We start from the raw sequence: 24,229 nt of genomic DNA, 5'->3' as shown, positions 1-24,229 counted from the left end.
TGGGTCTAATCCAACAAAAGACTTTACGCGAAACTTAAAATGGGTTTTTCTCAGACTAGCCTTATTCCCAAATTTAAATTTTTACTATTTTTAAAAAATACGAAAAAATAAAATAAGGTAAAAAATGGTTTTTTTTTGCAAAAAGTCGCCATTTTGTCAAAAAAAATTTTTACTTATCGCTAGTACATACAATTGCGACATCATTGCAGATTCATCATCTTTTTTTTCATTTCATATGACTATTTATTGAGACCCCCACTACTTCAGCTGCCAGTTTTTTAAATTTTTAACTTTGTTTTTGTTTTTTTTTTTAAGTTTTTTCTGTACCCTTGTAACATTAATAAATAACTGATAAAAAAATCTATAGTAAAAATATTGATTGCCTATTTTTTTACGACACTTAAAAAATTACCTAAAATTTATGTATCTAGACTAGAATACCCCTTAGTGCCGTTTCAGACAGGGATGCAAAAGAGTCTGATGTTTTTCAAATTTTCTTTTGGTGTCACTCTGGGCATTCACACGGTCAAAAAGAGTCCAGCAACTCGAGTCTAGTTTTTCTGCATTCCTTTTCACAAAATGTTCGTAAATATTTGTGCGGTTCGACTGCGCAACACCGCGCAACACTGCGTGCTGCGTATTTCATTTGTATGTTGAGATGATGGTCACACATTTTGCTTGCAATGAATTACCATGAATATGGTAGAACAATATGCATTATACAAGTACCTACCCGCTAAATAGTTTCAAAAAAATACTAAAGACGGGAATTCCCTAATCCACAAGAATGTATTGAATATCCGCTACTAATATTTTCAAGGCCAAATTTATAATAGGAATTTCCTAATCTTTAAGTATTAAAAACTCATAATTTCTTTACTCCGTATTAAAAATTCATAATTTCTTTACTCCATAATCTATATCTTAATTTTCTCCTTATTTACAATTTGTCATAATATTTCTATTATTCTATGCATACGTATTTGCATATTACATACAAAAAGAACTCAAATTTGCGATCGAATTCATTTGAAACCGAGCGCTCTTGCAACCATTTAAAGGATTTGAAAGTGAAAAGGAATGCTGAAAAGGGTAGCAGCGAGCTGTTACGAACAAGAACACAAAGCGTGCCACCCGAACACGAGTGGCACGGTCCCTTCGTCTTTCCTCGTCGTCCCCTCACCCACAATAAACTGGTATGAGACTCTTTTGCGTCCCTGTCTGAAACGGCACTTAAAAGCAATGCAAAAACATTATTGAGGAAATCTCTTCAAAACTTACAATCGCTACTGGCTTTAAGGCTAGGAACCTATACACAGAAATTGCAATGCTGTGTACACATATCAAAAAATATGGACAGCGCTGTATAGGTTAATATTTAACGATTAAAGCAAATGCGTATTTTTACAAATTTAGATTAAAGGGTCAATGCTATTGAACACATTGTATGTGAAAGGAGATTAAATTAATCAAGCGACACTCATGTCATTACATATTCAAGACAGTTTTCAAATGCCGTTAGTTGAATTTTAAATAGCAGTTCCGCTGCAAGCTATTTTTTAAATACACTGTAAGCTTACACATAATTGGTATTACATAATATACTGAATGTATATCTATCAAAAACGTCATCTATCAACCTTCTACACTTTACTAGAGAAGTTGGTTAGCATTTCAAAGCACACATTCATTTCATAACGTTATCAAAAAAGAAAAACCGAGCATTGGGCACATTAAAAATTTAAAAAAACGATACGAGAACGCAAAAAATTTTTTTTTAGTGAGCATTTATTTTTAAACTAGCCATCTCATTTTATTGCAAAAAAATTATGTGGAAAATAGCTGACAAGCTACATATACGATATGCTCGTATAATTTGACAGTTCATAACAAGCAACTACTAATGAATTGTTCCTCATCTGCGAGCAAGCGCGCGTAATATTTTGGGGCTATATGTACTTCCGAAAACTCGCTTAATTAATCATAAGAACTTCTAGCAGCTGACGTGGACCACAACCAGTGGAAAACTATATAAAAACCCATCATGACGTAGCGACTACTAAACACTTTCTTTGTTAAAAGTACTTGCATTTGTGATATTTGTTTATAAACATGCCACATATGCACACAAAAATACATACATACATATGTATTTATATGTGTATATTATGCAAATATTTTTTATTTATTATTTAAATATTTTTCCACATCTACACTGCGATTAAACGATTTCCGTGGAAAAATTTCCACTTCCGCAACATGAGTTGCTACACTCCCGCAAATCACTGTCAAACTGTTGCTGTCATTATTGCCGGTTTCAATTTTGCCCGTTTCGTTGTTGTTGCATGCAACCTAGAAAATCTTACAAGCGTAAAGTTTTTAAACTATTTATAAGCAATTTTCCGTTGTCGCGCGACATTCCGCCAATACACAGTTGATACCTTGCAAACGTCAAGGTGATTTCGCAATTAGCAAATAAATACAACTCTTAAAAATAATATTAAAAAAATTACATGCAAAAAAGACAACATTTTTGGAATGTCAACCTGAACAAGTGTATGCTGCTCAAAAATGAGCAATACAGCTGTATATCGGTAATAGACTGCAAAAAGAGGTGTCAAACGTGACTTGGAATTCGAAAAAAAAATCATAACATAACATAGATAAAGAAAAAAGAAAAAGAAATGGCAAGTCGAACATAAATAAAACCGGTCGAAAAAACGCTTGCTGAACAGCAGCTGCAACAGTTTTGGCAACAAAAACAAGAAGAAAATTGCATAATATATTGCTCACTGCAACAGCAACAACAAAAACAGCATAGGTAGCGGAAAACCTGCCGGTTTAATTATTCATACTACATGTTATATATATATATTCATATATATATGTATAATGTATGAACGTTAGCACTGGCATTAGCGATAAGTCATTTAATTGCATATATGTAGTATATATACAAGTATGTCTGTATATGTATTTACATATAACCGCCGTTTTGTTGCGTTGGTTAGTTAATACCAGCAGCGATCAAGTTTAATTGTGGTTTTACGATTTACGTGCAATAAATGTTTGTCTCATCATTAATTTTTTTTGTTTTTGTTTTGTTTACTTTTAATGAATTTAAATATTAATAGAGACATCTAATACTTTGCCAGCGCAAACCAGCATATAGTTATTACTAACTATTAATGAGTTAATTTAAATGTAAAATCGTTCATGCAAAAGACTGAGTAACAGGTTTCTCCAAAATATGTAAAATTTTGCCTTGTGTGCTTGCTCTCTTTGTAATGCAACACTAAATAACAAAATTTTGTGACTTTGCATTGCGTAATTGAAATGCGTGCATATGCCACGCGATCAATCAGGTATTTAGTACATTCGCATGTTGAATCGGTTACAACATTGCAACTGAAGAAACATACAAAAATAACAATAATATAATCACAACCCACACATACATACATATTTGTATTAATGTTATGTATATAATTACATATATATTGTTTAAAGGCAGTTGCATTGAGTTGTTTGCCTTTAAAGTTTAAAAAATTGGTATAAATAATTTTTTCTATATAAATTTTTGTATCATTCGACGTAGCATAATTTCGCATCAGCACAATATTTCACTAAAAATATGAATATTTCCCGGACATAAAAAATCATAGTGCTAACCGTTGACCTATACGGTCTCCAGGTTTCCAGCAACATTTAAAAAAATAAAAAAGAGCAACGATGCCACGTTAGCTGATGATACGGACATTCTGACTTTTAATTCTGTCAATTAATTCTTTGTTTACAAGCCATTTAAAGTTGACGTGTCAGAGATTTTTTTTTAATATGGGAAAAATTTAATATCGCGCAGTGATTAAATTCCTTGTTTTGAAAATTTAAAAGCAAAAGAAATTTAGGAACAATTGTCAGAAGTGTATAAGGAGTCCTCAACTCCAAAACGCACCGGAGAACTACATAAGAAAAAGCTGTTTGGAAAGTTAGTGGCGCACACGTTAGCAATTCAACAAAAACTGGATCGAAAATAAATTTCTCAACTTAATTTGGAGCGTTTTAAGCAGAATAAAATCGATTTCTTGCGTCGTTTTGTAACTATGGATGAGACTTGGATCTACCACCATGATCCTAAATTGAAATAAGAACTTTTACAGCGGACTGAAGCTGGTTGTTCAGCTACAAAGCAGGTGAAGTCACAACGATCAGCAAAGAAGGTTATGGCATCAGTTTTTTGGTATGCCAAATAAATTTTGTTGATTGATTATCTGCAGAAAAGTAAAATAATCAATCTGACTATATCTTCAGAAACCTGAAACAATTTATTCGTGGAAAGCGCTTTCCGTCGAATGAAGGAGCTATTACAGCCGTAGACGGATATTTTGCAGAGCTTTCGGAAAGTCATTATAGAGATAACATGAAATTATTAGAGCATCATTAGAATAAGTGTATTGAAGTAAGGGATATAATATTGAATAAAAAATATATATTTCGTAGCAAAAACAGTATTTTTTTATTTCAAACGCAGAAACTTTTTAACCAACCTGTATTTAAGCTTTGATTTCACGGATTTCCAAAGTGGAAAGAAGCTGCTGAGCTCGCAGTGCACTGTTGACGGAAGTATGTAATTAATTATTATTATTATTATTATATATACTAAAATGAAATATAGTAAATATTAATTTAATGAAAAATGGTAAATTGTGGGGGAGAGAACAATAATCAGATATTATAACGAAATATATTCTACACTCAAGCGCAACTTGAGGCACACAGAATGTAGGCGTTTCTTATAAAGCTAACGCATGCCTAAGAGTATATACATACATATGTATATTGTAAAGCAGTTTTGGGGCAGTGTGGCATTCCAGATACAGTCATTATACAATTGTGAATTTTCCAACAATTTGTTAAACCAGAAATATCCCCGATATAATATGTATGTAGAGAGGCAAGCCAAGGAAATGCTTGTGCAAGTGAAAACAAGAAAAAAATCTTTAACTAAAGCCCGAATAACTGCAACTTTTGTAAAGACCGAAAGTGGTTAAACAGCCAGACAAATGTTATGTACATACATATACTTATGTGTACGTAATACCGGATACTTTAAGACTTGTTTTTTGTTACATACGATGCCATCAGTATGGAGTGGAAATGAGTAAATGGCAGAAATTGCATGGATCACTTGCAGCCGTGATATCATTAACTGCTATTTGGCTACAGCCACACTAGGCAAGTGAAAAGTTAAAAATAAAAAACCGAATATTTATCCACATTTTGGACAAGTAATTTTTGTTTGCCGCGGCGAAGACTTGTACTGAAGTGTCCAACATAGCAGCGCCTCATTTCAGTGCGAAACGTCGGACTTAACGGTTATGGGCGGGTTCGAATAGACAAACGCAATCGTATAACTACTCTTTAAGGCGCATACCTTGGCAGCGAAGGCGAAAAGTACATATTCTGTTAAAAATAACGTTGCACAAGAATATTAAAAAAGTTTAAGTTAAAGTGCTGGCAGTGTAGTATACAAAACCGTTAAGATAAAATGCCACAGCAAAGCGTTAATTGGAAAATTCAATACAGTTTAAGCATCTTCAGCGCTTTCTGTCTAGCGCAGACAGCTGCCACTTACACACGCGAAATTATAAATAATGCGCCGCAGTTGCAAGAAAGACGTAAGAATATTATTATTGTATAAACATACAAATTTATTGTGAGTTGCGTTAAATTTGGTGAAATACACCAATACAGTTTAATAACTTTGGCTACAAAACTGTTGTGACAAGTTTATTGCAAAAATAAGCATAAGTGCGTGTACTGAAATTTTGAAAATTCTATAAAAACGGACACAACTGTCTACACAAAGTAACCGCGAAGAAAACAAACAGAGAATTTGAAATAAATTGAAGTTTGTTGTCCAACACAATTGAGTTAACTACGAAAGAGTAATTGGAATGCATTAATCAACTTTTCTGCAGTTGCAGTTTTCTTGTTTTGTTTTTAATATTACGTCGCGTATCGACGTTTTAAGTTGACGTCGGAACAACGTAGAACTTAACGCCAGATGTTCTCCCAATTTGAACTTTTGGTCGGTTAAAAAACATTTTATATGTGAGAGCATTTTTATATATGAGAGCAGGCATTGTTTTGACGAATAATGCGTCTTTCCATTTGTATCTTTCACTAATTTCAACAAACACTTGTTATTATTGCAAAAAAGTACTTTACGATGGAGTGTTGAACTCAATAAGTGTATGAGACCTAAACTGTGGGCGGTGTTATGCAGCATTTCACAGCGTTAAAAAATTAAATATTTTCTTTCTCTACACAAAAACAGCAAATTGGCTACACACCTGTAAACGCGCAAATCCCAACGAAGACAAATGCTTTCGACGACTATTTGAGGGTTGTTTTCCCGCTTTTGCGGCTGGCATACCGGAAATCGGTATAAAGAGTTTTGAACCACTGCACATAGACCAGGTATCGGTATCAAAGGGTAGCGGCAACTTAGTTCTTTCGGGTGGCTTTCAAAATCTTATCGTTCGTGGGCCCTCAAATGCAACCGTACGGCGCGCGAAGTGAGTACAACTTACGTTATAGGTATATACGTACATATGTTATATGACGATACGTAACTTGTTTTTGGTTTTGTTAAACGTCTAGTCTGGACCTTGACAAGAAACTATTAAATTTTGAGCTCGACATACCGTTACTGCGCATACGCGCCAAATACAACTTGAAGGGTAATATATTACTTTTACCGCTGGTTGGTAGCGGCGATGTGCGTATGGCTTTGAAAGATGTTAAAACCGCTGTTTACACTAAAATACATTTAAGCAATGAACCGCAGGTAATTAATGCATTTCTATGTACAACATGTAAATTTAATATACGAAGTAAATGTTACACAACCGTTAGGAAGTCATTCGAATTGATGAGATGAAGGTTACGTTTCATGTGGGCGCGATGCGTATACATCTAAGTGACCTGTTTAACGGCAATGAGATATTAGCCGCTTCCATTAACAATTTCCTCAACCAAAATGCAAAAGAGGTTATTGCTGAACTGCGCCCTGATTTAGAGTTGGGTTTGGCCGATATTTTCCATGGTTTATGGAATAATGTGTTCTCGAAGATGCCACTAAAATTATGGTTGCTGTGATTATGTTTTTTCAATTGCTATTATTATTATTTTTGTTATTGTTGTATTTATTTGTAAATTAATGAGACATTTGTATTCTGTATATACGCATATTAGTTTTATCATTTTTATTGTTTAGAGCTAAAAATTTAAAAATGTTTAAAGAAAATAAAATTATCAAAAGTGCTCTTAAAATTAATGGTTTATTATATAGGGTGTTTCAATATGTGCACAATATTTTATATTTTTCATTGCAAGTATAAAAAAAATCTAAACACAGCGCAAATATAGTATTTGTATAAACTTTTATTATTTTGTTTACAGCTTTTTCAAACAATTTCACACTAAGTTTCTTGAGTATATCTTCAAAGTTACGCTTATATTGAAACTTTTTCTTAATTAAGCACTTAAAGCTATTTCTTTTATCTAGAAACTTATAAATAAATAGCAATTGTTATTTTCAAAAACATTCAAACACGTCACATTGTCATATCATTATCACATTTACTCGGGCAGTAACTCCTCAAAGCTATAAGTATCGAATAGCTTTTCCGTCGAAGCGCGCACTATATCCGATATTGAAGTCTCCATTAAAGGACGCAGCTCATTCAAGAGCGAATCCCAATTTTCATTCAAAAATGTATTCATACGCTCACCCAGCGCTTGATCGCCATTGAAAAGATTGCTCAAATACAAATCTGCTTTACCAAGTTTATACTTCACTTTGACATCCTTGACCTTAGCATAAAGACGCTTATTTTTAGTGTAACGCTCGGCGCTAATCACCGTATTCAACTCTACATTGGCTAATGAAGAAATGAAAAAGCATCATTTACAGCAAATAATTAAAAAACGTTTGCGCTATGTAGTTGTAGAAGTAACTCACAGAAATTCGCCTTGAAATCACCCTCCCCCAACAGTGGCATCATCATAATTTTGCCCTTCATTTTATACTTTGCATTCATTGTTACATTCGGCACACTCAGCATCAGAGTCAAGCGCATTTTCTGTGGATTTATATGTAGCTCGTTGAGCGTGAAGTTGGCCAAACCGTTAACGGTAATATTTTTGAAAGTGGAATGCAGATAAATGGCGCCCGAATCTTGATCCATTCTAATTTCAGGCACAACCAATGGCGTGATAGGCGGTATAAATAACTCCGGAATGCCATAATTTAGCAGCTCCCGCATAGCGAGCAAGGAATTACGTGCACACATGTCTAAATTTGGATCACTGCGTCGACATATTTTCACAAAAGCCGCTACATAAGGTATATATAAATAAAATACAATATAATAAAAATATTATGCAATGCCTTTAACTTACGTAATTGTATGCGTTCCTTTTTCACGTTAGGTCCTGCCAATACAACGCCACTATAAGTGGTTAGCAATATTAAAAGATTACAAAGTTTCATTTTGCTTGTGAACTGCCGTATAGAACTGTACACCTACACCAGCCAGTAAAATATGAACTGTGGTATATGAAGTGTGTGAACAACTCTTTTTATAAATTGCAAATTCGCTGATCTGCATCTTTCAAGGTGGCAGACGAAGTTTTCTCAGGTCAACCGTTGACATTGCTGAATATGCACTTTATAATTGTTTATTTACAAATTATTGTTACCGTAAACAATTTACACGTTCATTGAAAATGTATGCCCTCCTCGTGTACATACATGGTAAATATAGCGTTCGCCGTAGATAAAATAAACCACGACTAATATGGAAAAAAGTTTAAATGACTAAGTTGTAGATAATAAAAAATTCTATTACTTTTGTATTTAGACTTTTTTCACATAACCGCAAAATGTATGTAAAAAATTCAAATAACTAAGTTTTTGTGTTTTTTATTTTTACATTTCAAAAAACTAACCCTTTTATGGCTCAAAAACACTATAATTTCTTTGATATAAATTATATACTTCTTTAACTTATTTTGATTTAATATCTGAAAAGATGCAATCGAAAAATTCGCCACGTCAAAATATCTGCTTTTATAAAAAGTAGGTAAAGTTTACGTTCGTCGAAATCTCTACAACTTAAATAAAAAATATATACATTCCAAGCCGGTTTTTTTTATAGCTGCTACTATGCAATAACCGTTAGATAAAACAAACAGCTATGAATCGTTTAATGGAATATTTTTTTGCATAGACTATTGCAAAGTCAGCTGCCTTATAATCTGACCCATCGAAATCTATATAAAGATATAAGTAGTGGTATTAAATCTTCGGTGCAGCCGAAGTTAACACTTTATTTTATTTTTAAACATATTCAACTTTCAATGAGTAAGTAATTTGGTCAAATAGACTTTATTAACGTTTTTTCTTAAATATATGCATACACTATTTGTAACAGATTTAAAATAACTTTTGACTTTAACATTATCTTAAATAGATCAGTTACATATAAATTGTTTACTATGCAAAAAGGCTTAATATTAAATACAAATGAGGAAGCGCTTAGTTCGGGTGTAACCCAACATTTCGTACACTTGCAAGTGACAAGAAACAAAGGCGGTGGAACAGCTTCAGATTTTGGTAAAACTTTATATCACACTAAAGCTAAGTAAGTTAAAGGCATCTTAAATGCAAAATATGATTGGTTTTTTTTTTTCAAAATTATTCAATTTCTAACATATGGACATCAAATATGGCATAACTTATAAATATGAGATATTTATAAAATCACTTTGATTTAAGTTTTAGTTTAGTTGCACAAAATTAGTAAGGCTTTGTGAAAGTGCTTATGTGCTAATCATTTTGTGACTATCTTAAATTACATTCTTAAATTCGGTAGTAAACTTTGTTACTTAGCTTTTACTGCAAGGCAGCTGTGCTTTTATACACAATTTATATACTTTAAAGCGTATTATATAAACTTTAAAATGTGTCACAAATAAATGTATTATCACAATCAGTCAAGTTTAGCTAATATATATAATATCAAAATAACACTCTTTATATTTTCGGAGCAATGCGTTTTGAAAAAGACGAAATATGTCGGCTAATCAGATATGGTAGCTGGGAGATCATTATTCTTGTTAACATCATCGTCTATATCCATTCTGAAAAAAATAGTAATATAATTATTAAAAATTACAATTCGTTAAAAGTGCACTGAAGCCAAAAGTTCATATACATATATACAGTATATAGAATCGTACAATAAACAAATAAATCAAAAACTTACTGCATCATTCGCACCGTAGCTTCTTCGATTAATGATTGCACTGGGAACTGGAAAAATTCGTCAATGCTGCCCGTTAAGCCAGCAGTGCCATTCACAAATGTTGCCGAATCTCCATCTTGTGACAGATAGTTATTGTGTGCACTGCCGTTTATATACAAATCAACCATCGTTTTATGAAATTCTACAGTACTTTGCGATAAAGTGTTTCGCATTTCATTTAACTGGTTTAAACTGTTGTGGACGATACTCTGCAATAAGGCAAATTCCTTTTGCACCGAATTTATGGTGGAATATGCAAATTTTAAATGTTCGCACATAATTGTTTTCTCCCTCTGGCTTAGACACTCGTACACAGCAGTTTTACAGGCTTCCAAACGTTCTTTCGATATAATACCTAGGTGTTGCCTAAATTCTTTACTGTAAACCAAATGAAAAGGCATTAAATAAATGAGGTATTGAAAACGTTGGTCCTGACCGAGAACTTACAGTTTGTATACATCTTTATTTTTTAGCTCATCGAAAATTGGATTGACCGCCATTTCTTTAGCGCGCCTCAATCCGGACTTGTAATATCTGTTCACTTTGGTTTTCAGTGCCTCTAAATCGGCCATAACTGCTTTGAATTTATTCGCCTTAGCAAACCAATCGTTAAAGAAATTTGCACATCTTTCACCCTAAAAATTATATGTATGATTTTGAAAGTTTTAAAGCTGTTACAAATAATTGACACTCACCTGCATGTTACACGTTTTCTTCGCCGCTTCAATGCCAATGGCAAACTGTTCTACACGACCATGCATTTCTGTGAGCGCATGAAAGTAGTGTTCTAACTTGTTGCCTTTAATGTCAGTATTATAGTGGAATATTTGGTGTTCAATGGTGAGTGCTTGTTCTTTTAAGCCACAGACAAACGCCTCGAGTTGAAGTTGTTCGTTGCTGAGCAAAAAGTGTGTGCTTTGTTCGATAATCTTCAAAACGCTTTCAGGCAATTCAATTTTAGCATTAAAATATTTTTTTATATATAAAGGAATATGTGCTGTAGGTATAGTGTATGCCGTTTCCATACCCGCAATATACAGCATCACTGGCGGATTATTGGCATCGCGTGTATCTTGCCATTCTTCCACAAAAAAATCTAGTGGCTTGTAAGTATGTGAAAGCTCAGATCGTGGATGACCGGTTGGAAAAATGCAAATGAAGTTCTCTATGCCAATATCTCGCTTAATAATATCTCTAAAATTGCGCAAGGTCATCTCCGGTGTGACTATGTATGCGTAAAATGTTAAGGTTGGCAAATAAAATACCGTCAACACTTTCTGTGATAAAATCGAGTCCAGCTCACTATAAAATGTTAATACGCGTTTCATAGTCACTGGTGACAGACGTGTGCCGCGCGTACTGTAGTTTTGATCTAATGCTGTGCTTAACCATGCTTCGATGGATTTTAAGAATACAGTACTCATGCGATTTTCAAATGGCATATGATCATTGAATTCATATCTATTTTCATAGAAATCCTCCGTGATGGCAATACATTTTTCCTTTTTCTTTCGTATATTTGTTACTATATTAAATAGCTGTTGATGAGGAATGAAAGGCAGATTGCCACAGATCAATTCGAATGCAATTACTCCCATCGACCAGTAGTCAACGGTATTTTTATATTCAGCCGTATCTAGAACCTCTGGCGCAACGTAATTTCTTGTACCGACGATGCTTTTTAGCATCGTGTTCTCACTAGTACTACGTGCAAAGCCGAAATCAGTGAGCTGTGTGGGAATATATTATAAATGCATTTATTAGTACAGTTTAAGTGAATTACAGCTGTGTAAAGATATAGTAAATACCTTGTACAACCGTCGATTGCCAATGTGATGTATGACTATATTGTCCGGTTTCAAGTCTCTGTGTTCGATACGACATTTCGTGTGTAAAAATTCAATTGCATGACGTAGTGCCAGTAAAACTTCGCGTACCTCGTATTCTATTAAACCGTTTGTGTTTTCCACTAGCAATAGCTGTGCACGCAAATCCCCACCATTGCAATACTCCATGACGATGGGCTGTAGCTGTAGCCAGGCGTTTTGCTGTGTTAGATATTCTAAAAATGGCTTGTCAATTATTTCGTTTAGACCACGCACTATGTAAATCGTCTGCAGTTGGTTCATCCATTCGCTCTCTTGTCGCCACCGTTGTTGTAGTTTGGCTATTTCATCTTTGCTGAGGTTATGATTCTCTTTTACGATTTTCGTTGCTATAAGAACGAATAAAAGGATGTAAGAAAAAAGCCAATAAAATAGGTTAACTTCGGTAAAAACGTTTTCATACAAGTACTAGAGTTTGATCGGCCAGTTTGTATGGCAGCTACACGCTATAGTTTTCCGATCTGAACCATTTTTTCAGAGATTGCACCACCGCCTAAGGCAATAGTCCATGTTAAATTGTGATTGTGAAGATATCTAGTCAGATACTTGTACAAAAGTCTTCCCTTACAAGGACTTGACTTTGATCATTCATTTTGTATAGAAGCTATATGCTATAGTAATCCGAATTGGACAATTTGTTCGCAGGTTGTAACGTTATTTTGGAAATAATTTATGTCAAAGTTCATGAGAATATCTTGTCAAATGAAAAACTTTCCTTACAAGTGCTGGATTCTGATCGGCGTATCCGGCAAATGTGCAGCTTCTTGGGGAGAAAAGCACGAGTGCATTTTCAGATCGATATCTCAAAAACTGAGCGCATACAGTCACTCACATTGAAAGTCGGGCGGATGGAAGAGATAAAGAGTGGCGTAAGCCAAAAATATAAGGAAAACAGTGAAGCACGGCGGTGGCTCAGTGATGGTCTGGGGTTTTATGGCAGCTTCAGGAGTTGGAAATTTACATTTTATAGATGGCGTAATGAATAAACATATATATATGTACATGTGTATATGGCGATTTTGAAAAACAATTTGAAAGAAAGCGTGCAAAAACTTGGTATTGAAGACAACTTTCAGTTTTATCAGGACAACGAACCAACACATACGGCGCTTGATGTAAGAAGTTGGTTGTTGTATAACTGCCCAAAAGTTATCAAGAGTCTTGCACAAAGTCCCGACCTTAATGTTATTGAGCATTTGTGGGACGAATTAGGACGCAGCATGCAGAATAGGATGTGCACATCGAAGGACCAGTTGAAGAATGCCTTACAAGAGGAGTGGAACAAAATTAGTTCGAATGTATGCAAAAATCTGGTTGAATCAATGCCAAGAAGACTGTAAGCAGTAGAAAATCAAAAGGGTGGTGCGACAAAAAACTAAAAATAATTTATTTGTTTGCAAAATTTTAAATATTTTTATTTTTTACGTCTTGTACGACTTTCAATGCGAAAGCGAAAAAGTAGCCTTAGCGCAGTTTTTGTTTCATGCGGTTAATTTTACGTTACTTTGAAAACTTAAGTATATATTTTTATTGGTTTCTAACCGTAGGACTTTTTGTAATAAAATACAGAAAAATTTAGTTTAATATCTTTTTTCATTACAAATTAGAATTAGAAATTTTGCTTAATTCTTGCCCGACTTTCAATGTGTGTGGCTGTATAAGTATGTATACAAACAGACATGGCTAAATTGACTCAGCACGGCACGATTATCATTGATATATGTACATACTTATGTAAGTATATATTTTATAGGGTCTCCGACGCTTCCTTCTGGATGTTACAAACTTCGTGGCAAACTTAATATACCCCTCTCTAGGTATAATGAACAAAATCGTCACGCCAACAAAATGCTATTCAGCGAAAAACTATAAAGTGCCCTCTAGTAAGTTTTATATATGTATGTATGTATGTAGGTACTTACATATGTATCTCCGACTCTACTAAAGCTCTATACATATTTATATACATTGATTGTATACCAAGCAAAACTTAATGGTTACATTTTTTTCTACTACTTTAACATCGTGAAATCGGTTAATAAGCATGCCCACTCCACATGTAACGATTAAAACTGACGAAAGTGCTACATGTGAATATGTGAAAAAAGTAAGCAATGGGCATGAACCCGTTCACTTTTAGGCGAAATTTCCATATTTTAAATAAATAATTAATATAATTAAATTAGCTTCCAAATACACACTAATCGACATATTAACACGTTGGCTGCCAGTGCTTCACCGGTGATCACAACGAAAAGCCATCCCCAGTTGCCAATGTATCAACGGTGATACACGCCTATAATTCAAAACGCATGTGTATTGTGTATTTTTTGCATGGCACTGGCAGCCAACGTGATAAACTACATATGAAGATTAAAAAGGATAAGAAAAAAAAATTTTTTTTATTGATTCGGGTTTCGCGCGCAATTAGAATGGAACCCTCCGAGTCAAGTTTGATTTTGCGTGTATATGAAGTTAAATGGTTAATCTTTCTGTACCAATTCTAAACTTGATACAGTGAACAATTGCCAGAAGTGGTGGCTGTTTTTAACAAAATGACCTACTGTATATGTTTACTAACGACAACCGATCTGCAGCCACGTATTTGTGTTTATATAAAATATATATATATGCATACATATGTATGAAAGTGAAAACTGTTTATTGTTGCATGTGAATATAAACAATATTTAATATACCACACATATGTACATATTTACATAGCTTTAATATTGTAATGAGTTTTGAAAAATTCAGTTTTGTTTATAAAATCAAATTATTATTAGTGGCTTGGGGTAAAATTTTCAGCTTCAAATTTTGTTTTGGTAAAATCATAAACATTAACAGTCATTTTATTTTCACTGTTCATTTGACTGTCAGTGGTGACAGTACTATGCAGTTATTTCATTCTTACATATGTAAAGCTATAGTAAACAATATATGTAAATCATAAGGGTCTCTTTTAAAAAATAACAGTGAGAGTCAATGACGCATAAATTGACCGACAGTACTGACATGATAAATGTGTGTGTATTGGTGAAGCCATGAGCAGTTTCTTTAAGGTTTTCTTTTGTACATAATGTAAACATTAATATTATTTATTAATTGCTTACAAATCATCCAAGGCACAAAAACAGAATAGCTAGTTTTGCTTACCACGATAAGTATATACTTATTATACCCTGAACAGGGTATGCTAAGTTTGCCACGAAGTTTGTAACACACAGCAGGAAACGTCGGAGACCCTATATAATATAAAAATAAATGTTCAGCATGATGAGCTGAGTTGCTTTAGCTATGTCCGTCCGTCTGTCTGTATATACTTATACAAACTAGTCCTTCAGTTTTTAAGCTATCGTTCTGAAATTTTGCACCTGCCCTTTTCTCACTAAAAAGCTGCTCATTTCTCGGAACGGCCGATATCGGACCACTATAGCATATAGCTGCCATACAAATTTAACGATCGGAATCAAGTTCTGTGAAAGGTATTATACAAGTAGCTTCGAAGTTAACGTTTTTTTTTATTGAACCAAGAAGTATTAAGCACTTTATCACGAAACCATTTACTTACAATCGCCTTAATATTATTCCTGGAAATTTATATTTGCCTTTTCTTATCAACATTTCCATTTCGAGCCGTTACACGGCAAATAAATTCGCTAACCACAAACATATTTTGAAAACAAGCACGTATCAAGAATGTATGCAGACGCATGCCCATTTATATGCATTCAAATGCTATGCATATATTTTAATACACTCGCAACATTTTGCGACAGAGTATAATAGTTTTGTTCACTTATGGTTTTTCTGTAACAACTAAAACTGATCGAGATAGATGTACAAGTGGAGTCATCATAATGACAAGTCGTGTTCAAGTCCGGGTGACTATTGATCTGTCCTTACGTGAAAGCGATAACTTGAGTATTAATTGAGATATCTTGGTGGTACACATCTATTTTGGCACCATAAGGAAGTAAGAATTGCAGTTGGGTAAAATCGGACCACTGCCAAGCCCACAAAATGCCATTAAACCAAACTATACGAATTTGGTACAGAGACTTTTAGTAAAGTGGAGCATTTGCATCCCGTACAAGTTGTTCAGATCGGTTCACAATAACATATGGTATAAGTATGTAGCTGTTGTACAAACTGACCGATCAAAATCATATTCTTCCTTGTCGCTACAACAACAACAACATGTTCTTCTGTGGAAAACTTTTTTATTTGACAACATAACTTCAGTAAATTTGATATATGTAAATACTATATAGAATATTATCTCAGCAGCGCAACAATCTCCGAGCAACTTGTTCAGATCATATCATTGTGGCATATTGCTGTGTATGTATCGCTTAAAATCAATATACTTGTAAAGGCCCGAAGTCAACGTATTTTTCTTGTTTAATATAATATAAAGTTTTGCCAACACCTGTAAGTATTACCCGGTTTTTATACTTGGAAAGTGGGAGTATAACATCTTCGGTTACACCCGAACATAGGCTTCCTTACTTCTTATAAATGTACATAATCTATAGCGCGGCTGCTTAACAAAAAATAAACGGCGCCGATATTAGCTAAACAATTGGAAATGTTTCTTTCTAGAAAATGTAGACTCTGCCGGGTAAGTTAAGAACTATTTTAGTCTTTTTGGTGAAGTGCCAAAGCATAACTTTCTACTTGTATATGTACATACATATGTATGTACGTAGAAACGCATGAACACTGATACGAACATTTATATATCAATAAGCATTATGCATTTATCAAACACAAAAATGTGCCGCATTGTAATGAGTTTATAATATCATGTTTATATAAGAACTTCTTATAGTGCTATAAATTATTTGAAATTATAAATATATATCAAATCGAATTCTGTGCAACTCGAAACTAAATCCCAAACCCATTTGTTCAGTTTGCTCACTGCAAGACTGTCATAACTCAAAATTTGCCACTACGGCTTTTTAAGTTTACAATATTCGCCCACTTTCTGCGGAAAAATAAAGGCATATACATTTCTCACTCAGAAACAAGAAGCATTAAACTTTGATACAATATCAAGCTATAGTTAATGTGCATTCCGGCATAATTAATTCAAAACTCACCTATCGAGTTATGACAGTTTTGCAGTAAGCAAACGATATGTATCTTTTAAATTTTATAAATACTTTACAAACCAATTTGTGTTGATACGCTGGCGTCACACGTTCAACACACGGGCAACCAACCACAAGCCGGCATCCCCTCCCCCCGTTAACTTCCAACAAATCGGAATTCTCAGAATTGATAGGCTGACTAATGCTCGCGCTCTTTTTTTCCCTTTTCGCTTCATAATATACTTTTGTAAATAATTATTATATATTACAGATTGAAGTAAAACGAAACTTCAGTTCTATTTGTTTAAACAATTTTAATTTCTAATAATAAACATATACATACACATACACATGTATGTATGTTTAAATTTGGTTTTGAATTTATAGCCCTAATTCGGTCCAATTAACCGATGCTAGGCACATACCAATTTCTTCACCGGTTTCCCCATTCCGCCAATAATGAACGTTTCCAAATCCACCTCTGCCCAGCTGTCGCTTGAACTGCCATTGCCCAAAGGAACCCATAGTATTATTCATTTTTATATAATTTTCGGAAAAATTGTTTACACACACGACACTATGTTTACTTTTTAAAACTTTAACTGTACAACAAGCACTATATGACGGTAAATAAAAACCCCAAACAACTTTACTTTACTTCCGTATCACTTCACATTAAAAACTCACTTGTGGAAAAATAACAAATACATTGTGTCAAAAGTAAAATCAGAGAACGTATATTATGTACGTTCTCTGGTAAAATAACGAATGAACCTACTTATGTCAAAATAAGAAACGGCAAATCAAAACAGAATACGTGTATGATAAGATAGTAGAGTTGCCAACACGCCAACATATCAACAGGTTTCAACTTCTAAAATCATTGTAAATAATTTGTTAATCAATGTTATAAAATATGTATTGCTGAAATAATACATATTTCTAATATTATTAATTAAACTAATGGTATGTCTATAACGGTAAATGATTGTTAACACTCAACCATAGAACGTATATTAAAGAATATAAATTATAGAGAAGGTTCACGGTGTCAGAGAACGTAAATTCTCTGACGGTGTGCAGAGAACGTAAAATACGTTCTCTGGTTTGAGGTGAGAATGTTCGTTTGAAAATTCGGGTGCTTCTAAGATAATAAGTCAAAATTAGGTGAAAAAAATTTTGTATAATTAATAATACAGTGTGTTTGAGACATAAAAAGGTAAGTGTATACCACATTTTTTTAAATAAAAAATATGTAAAAGATGAAATTAAAAAAACTAAAGAATTGTTTGTATTAATTTTTCACATAAATTTTGAGTTTATGTGAAAAAGATGTTAGTACAAAATATTATATTTTCTTTAATTACCCTTTTATTACATCCGACTTTGCAATTTTACTTTTTTTCATAGCACTCGTAGTTTTGCCGGAAATTAAGATGAACCTTTTATAACCCTTAACTTTGAATATGTTTCCCATCTATATTTAGAGAAGACAGTCCATGCATATGATTACTTTTATTTCGTATTATAACATAACATTATATTAACAGATTATTACATATCACATAATATTAATTTTTGCTATTACTTATGTAGATATTCACTAATAATTTCGGTTACATATGTACATATACTTTTTTTACGATAAACAAGCAAAACAAAACATTTTGGAAGTTCGCGTGTTCACTTCAAATACAAATCTATTAAATACACTAGATATAAAAATTAAGTTGTATGTATGTATGATTATTTTAGTGAAGTGAACAAACATTGCTATGGCTTAAAGTCTAGAGCTTGCGCATTTAAACGGGAAACAGTTCATTATAGGTGAAGCTGTCTAGGATTTGACTTGCCACGTTGCTAAATCTCTTCTCCAAAGCGCGTTCGATTGGTTGAATAACTTCATTGGTGAAGAGTTCAAAGTTTTGATTAATAGTTTCATTTATAATATCGCCAAGCGCTTTATCATTTCCAAATAGATTCTGTAAATGTATACTTCCGCTGCCAGTGCGAATTTTCACAACTAAATCTTTGAGACCAATCATTTCCACATCGTTGATAGTTTTTACATCGAAAACAACTTTCACAAAAGCATAAAAATTGGCTGAAAATTAAAATGAATATAATTAGCATATCTCAGATATTTAAATATTTATATATACTATGTATATATGCATATAGATGTATGTTAGTTATGTGTTGTTACTGCAACTTACTGAAATTTCCTGCGAAAGGTCCACTACCACGTAATGTTAAACCCAACAGCAGACCATTGATATTATAATTGCCTTCACCATGTAAATATGGTAAAATCAGTTCGAAATCAAAGCGTTTAGCATCGTCAGAGGCTCTAAAGTATTACACCAAAAATAATTATGCATATAATTAAAAAATAGGACTGACAACAACAAACCAATTAAACAATAAAAATAATTATAATCACCTAATTTTTTTGATTTCGAAATTCGATGAACCCCAAACATTAAGTTTCCTCACTTTAACATTAATACCGTTGGCACCACCTTCTAATATATTTAGGTCGCCAATCAAAAGTGGTTCCATGGCGGGCACATTCAACTCCGCAATACCATCTGCCAAATGTGGTCGTATAGAGTGTACTGAGTCCTTAACACAATCGGCTATCTTTGGATCATTACGGTGGCATATTTGTATGTAATCAGCTATGGAATGAAAAGTAAATGTTTTCAAATTTTAACGCAAACACAAAAAAAAGGCAAAAAAAAACACTTACGCATTTTGGCTGCCAATGTGGGGCACACAAGCGCTGCAATGAACGCAATGGTCAATAGTGAGTGTTTTGGTTCCATTGTTGAAGTGTTTAAGCTGAAATATAAGTAGATCTGAATTAATCTAGCGTAAATATCGTAAATTATTATTGTGTGAAATCCTAGGATCTGTATTTGAAACGATAATCTTTCTTAACAACAAGAGTTCTGAATGCAACTTATATTGTAGCATGGTACCGTTAGATCGTATTCAATCGCAGTGCTTCAAAGACGCCTATTTACCAAGTCTGGCGATTAATTTCGGATTTTTGGTTATATGTTTGTAATCGAAACTAACAGTATATTATTGTCATCGATTGTTTATTTTAATAGACAAACTCTAACATTTACTGGGGCACAAATATTTGGAATTGTAGCTGCCGTTTAATTTCAATTCCGTATCACATGGAATTTTTAGTCAGAAAAAGTGGAAATTAATCATAGTAGACGAATCATTCACGAAAAATATTTGTAAAAAAGTGGTAGAGTATTTTTTGACTATAAACATTAATTTTTATTTGTCCATGTAACTGAATTCTAGCTTTTTATCTAGGCGAAAGTACTCAAAAACGGGAAACGAACCCGGTTTACTCGAAAATAAGGAGTTAAAGAGAAATTATCGCAACTGCAAATGTTAATATTTGATCGCACAGTGTTTAATTTATAGACCAATTTGTTTTGACGAAGATTATACACAGGTTTTTGAGATATAATTTACAAAGTCTTGCACGAAGAACTTTGTTTGTGTGTTGAATTACAATTATTTAAAAAAACAAAAAACGTCGAGAAGTTTTTGCGTTTTTTTAAACATCTGCCAAAAATACAATTTTCACTTTGTTTGTTTTTTCTCCGTTCAATAGCCAGTTAATGGTCTTAGTTCAAACACGTATTTTTTCCTTTTACTTTTGATGATCCTGTCAAAAATTCTGCTGTCAACGCGTAAGCAGCTATTTACCGAGGGACGCCGAAAATGACGTCATAATGACCGAGTTTTGAATATTTTCCTTTGAAAATTTCATAAAATCTTTATCAAATATGTATCTTCAGAATAATAAAAAGTGTGAATAATATATTTCATTTTTTATATGAAAAAAAAAAAAAATTATTGAAATAGGGCATTTTTTGCTCGACATTTTTCTCTCTGAATTAGTTTTTTCAAGTATTTTACATTACAGCAGCATGCGCCATTAGTTGTGAGTTTTCTCTTGGATTATTTAACCTAATCTCAAAATCTCAAAAATTCATCTTCAACAAACAAATAGATTTCAAAATATTTCAAAATATTATTTTTATGTAAAATCCTTTATGAGCTTAAATCAAGAATCACACCCCCGTTTTATGAGTTGCAAAAATTGTCCACAATTTTAAATGTTCATGCTAACTACACTCGCTATCCAACGCGTACCAGTTATCTACTGAAATTTATATCGGTTATCCTAATATAATATATCTTTAATTTTTTAAACTCATTCATCACTTTGCCAGGCACTTTCACTCTCTTTTTTCAGCACTCACTTTTTAAATTTGTATAGTTTTTATGAAATTATTTTGTGTCCTTGGTTGGATTTAACTATATACTGCTTTTGGCTAATTGACAGAAATACAATTTATTATATATTTAGTTTGTGCAAGATCGAAAACGAGAAAGAACTAAGTGTTGTATATAACCCGCATTGAGTGCGAGCTATACTTGAGAAGAACACGTCTGAAAGAACGCCGCAATGAACTGAAACGAAACAGCTCTGTGATTTTGCATTTTTATAGAAGTTCTAAGCGCGTCACAGTGGGCTGGCTCGCACGTCGACCACACTATCAGCTAGCATGTAGAGCCGCATATTACGCTGCGGCAGGAGACGTACACTATACACACATAATTGTGCATAGTTGTAATAAATACATATGTACATATATCGATTTATACGTAACAGCAGTGGAGAACAAGTTGTAGTGATTGCAGGTGATGACAGACAATGAAGCAGGCAGTGCAAATGTGGACAATAACAGCCGCAACGGTAGCCAAAATTAAAGCAGCTGACATTCAAGTAATATACATACATACATACATATATAACATTTTTTTACACATAATATATACATACATATGTATGTGGTGCCTAACTGAACTTTAGTAAGCATTTAACAAGTATGTAGTGTAATAACTACAACATTTTTGCAGCCTCCACTGTTATATAACTGCATGCATACATGTTAGAGCCATCGCATTCGACGCTCCACTGCGCTCATCACACACATACATGCATAAGTATGCATGTGCTTGCAGCTGTCAGCACAGTTGACAAATTGATTTAAGTTTGTTACCTTTCGTCGTTTTAGCTTATTTTGAACGGAAGCTTTGTGAGTCGAGCAGACCCCACCCACAGCATTCAGTATGCATGTGTACGTAAAATGCGTTGGTGTGCGAAAAATTAAGTATGCACATGCACATGCTTCATAAGCTATGGCTGCTAAATTCGAAACTTCTATTCGTGTTTAATATTTAGTGTCTATAATCAAATTCTAAATTAATTCATTCATGTTTTGTCAAAGTGGTATGTTGCAGTTGTGCCCTTTCAGCATAGTTAATTTTTATTTTTTTACTATTTGTTAACGGTTGCTGTTGACATGTGTTATATAATCGACAGGAGTAGAACTTTTGATACAGTACTTGAGTATTTATGTTCGACATTTATTGTTTGCTGTTTTGCCCAAATTGTCTGGGCTTTTAGGGCGTATGAGTAACATTTATTTGCTTGCCATTGATTATACACTGAACAACAAGTTTGTAATACCCAGCAGGAAACGTCGGAGTAACGCCTGTAAAGCAAATATACAAATGATTAACGTGACGAGTTGAATCGTTTTAGTCATGCCCGTCTGTCTGTTTGTATATACGCGAACTAGCCCCTTAGTTTTAGAGTTATCGATCTAAAATTTGGCACTCGTCCCTTTCTCTCCAAAAAGCTGCTCATTTGACTCTGAAGAAATTGTGCAGATCCGAACACTATAGCATATAGCTGTTACACAAACTGACCGATAAAAATCAAGATAGAGATTTTTTATATACTTGATTTTATGCTATACGAAATGCAACTGTGAAGGGTATTATAGCTTTAATGCAGTTTGAATCCGAAATATGTCTAAAAGTCTATTCAATACTCCAGGATCTGCAGATATACTCAAAAACTGAATTTGCTAAACTAATACACTTATGTGTATTTGCCTTACTGAATGTTTGGCTGGTTTTAAAGCCACCTTTTGTATTTATGAGAACTGTCATATAATCTTATGTTATGGCATATTAACAGTAATGCTCAAAAACTTCATATAACGCAATCCAATAGTTTATTCTTTTTATCGCAACTTCTGAATGAAACTTATTCATATATATTTCCCGAATTCAAGTTTTCATGCAATTGCATGTTCTATGCCCAAATTGATGAAAGGGCACTTATTGCTGCACACGATGACTGCTATTATTTGCTTGTCAACACACATATTAAATACTATAATTTCAGAGCTTCTCCGAATAATTAAGTACGAAATAAGTTTTTTTTGTGGCTGATATTGCAAAATGTATTATACAAGAAAACACAAGTTCAAATATAATATATATAGCAGTGTACGGAAAATTGATGTTGTTTATTAACGAAAAGCGCTGGTTGTCATTTACTGAGCATGCATAACTACAAGTAAGTATATATATATATATTGTATAATATATAAGAAGTGATCTTAAAATTAACAAGTTTGTTATTGTTATTGTCAATAAATTTGATTGTTTCAATTTACTTTTATTGCATAATTTTTTTGAAGTAACCGTTTGAACAGAAATAAGAAAGGTTATATCCCTGTTCAAATATGATAATGTACTTTTGAAACAAGAAAAAACGAAACGCTATAATACCCTACACAAATACAAAAGATTCCTGACAAGAACTTTGAGCGACCCCTTTCTATGGCAGCTATGTGCTATAGTGGTCCGAACTAAACCGATTCTTCGAAGATTGTACCGTTGCCTTAGTCAATAAGCTTTCCATACAAGCAATTTATTCCGAACGGTCAGTTTGTATGTCAGCTATATG

The 24,229-nt window shown here is 33.3% G+C and overlaps 4 protein-coding genes across 4 annotated transcripts; 1 reads left to right on the top strand and 3 right to left on the bottom strand.

Moving 5' to 3' along the window:
• Nucleotides 1–5,239: 5,239 nt before the first annotated feature.
• Jhbp4 (Juvenile hormone binding protein 4) lies at nt 5,240–7,329 on the top strand. Its single transcript, XM_014238781.3, has 4 exons — nt 5,240–5,678; nt 6,341–6,581; nt 6,667–6,853; nt 6,922–7,329. The coding sequence occupies exons 1-4, from the start codon at nt 5,549–5,551 to the stop codon at nt 7,162–7,164; spliced, it is 801 nt and encodes a 266-aa protein (XP_014094256.2). The 5' UTR covers nt 5,240–5,548; the 3' UTR covers nt 7,165–7,329.
• Nucleotides 7,330–7,429: 100 nt separating this feature from the next.
• Nucleotides 7,430–8,692, bottom strand: Jhbp5 (Juvenile hormone binding protein 5). Its single transcript, XM_014238780.3, has 3 exons — nt 8,470–8,692; nt 8,030–8,404; nt 7,430–7,949 (listed from the first exon to the last, which is right to left on the bottom strand). Exons 1-3 carry the CDS (start codon nt 8,558–8,560, stop codon nt 7,648–7,650), a joined length of 768 nt encoding a protein of 255 aa, XP_014094255.2. The 5' UTR covers nt 8,561–8,692; the 3' UTR covers nt 7,430–7,647.
• Nucleotides 8,693–9,436: 744 nt separating this feature from the next.
• On the bottom strand, nt 9,437–18,115 carry IKKbeta (I-kappaB kinase beta). Its single transcript, XM_014238776.3, has 6 exons — nt 17,787–18,115; nt 12,185–12,591; nt 11,072–12,106; nt 10,824–11,011; nt 10,338–10,754; nt 9,437–10,212 (listed from the first exon to the last, which is right to left on the bottom strand). Exons 1-6 carry the CDS (start codon nt 17,896–17,898, stop codon nt 10,152–10,154), a joined length of 2,220 nt encoding a protein of 739 aa, XP_014094251.3. The 5' UTR covers nt 17,899–18,115; the 3' UTR covers nt 9,437–10,151.
• Nucleotides 18,116–18,861: 746 nt separating this feature from the next.
• Nucleotides 18,862–21,889, bottom strand: Jhbp3 (Juvenile hormone binding protein 3). Its single transcript, XM_014238777.3, has 5 exons — nt 21,663–21,889; nt 20,114–20,205; nt 19,805–20,042; nt 19,578–19,711; nt 18,862–19,465 (listed from the first exon to the last, which is right to left on the bottom strand). The coding sequence occupies exons 2-5, from the start codon at nt 20,187–20,189 to the stop codon at nt 19,164–19,166; spliced, it is 750 nt and encodes a 249-aa protein (XP_014094252.3). The 5' UTR covers nt 20,190–20,205; nt 21,663–21,889; the 3' UTR covers nt 18,862–19,163.
• Between the last annotated feature and the right edge of the window lie 2,340 nt (nt 21,890–24,229).

This window comes from Bactrocera oleae, chromosome 2 (assembly GCF_042242935.1).
Source record: "Bactrocera oleae isolate idBacOlea1 chromosome 2, idBacOlea1, whole genome shotgun sequence".
Lineage (NCBI taxonomy): Eukaryota > Metazoa > Arthropoda > Insecta > Diptera > Tephritidae > Bactrocera > Bactrocera oleae.
This window is presented reverse-complemented; position numbering and strand designations above follow the sequence as displayed.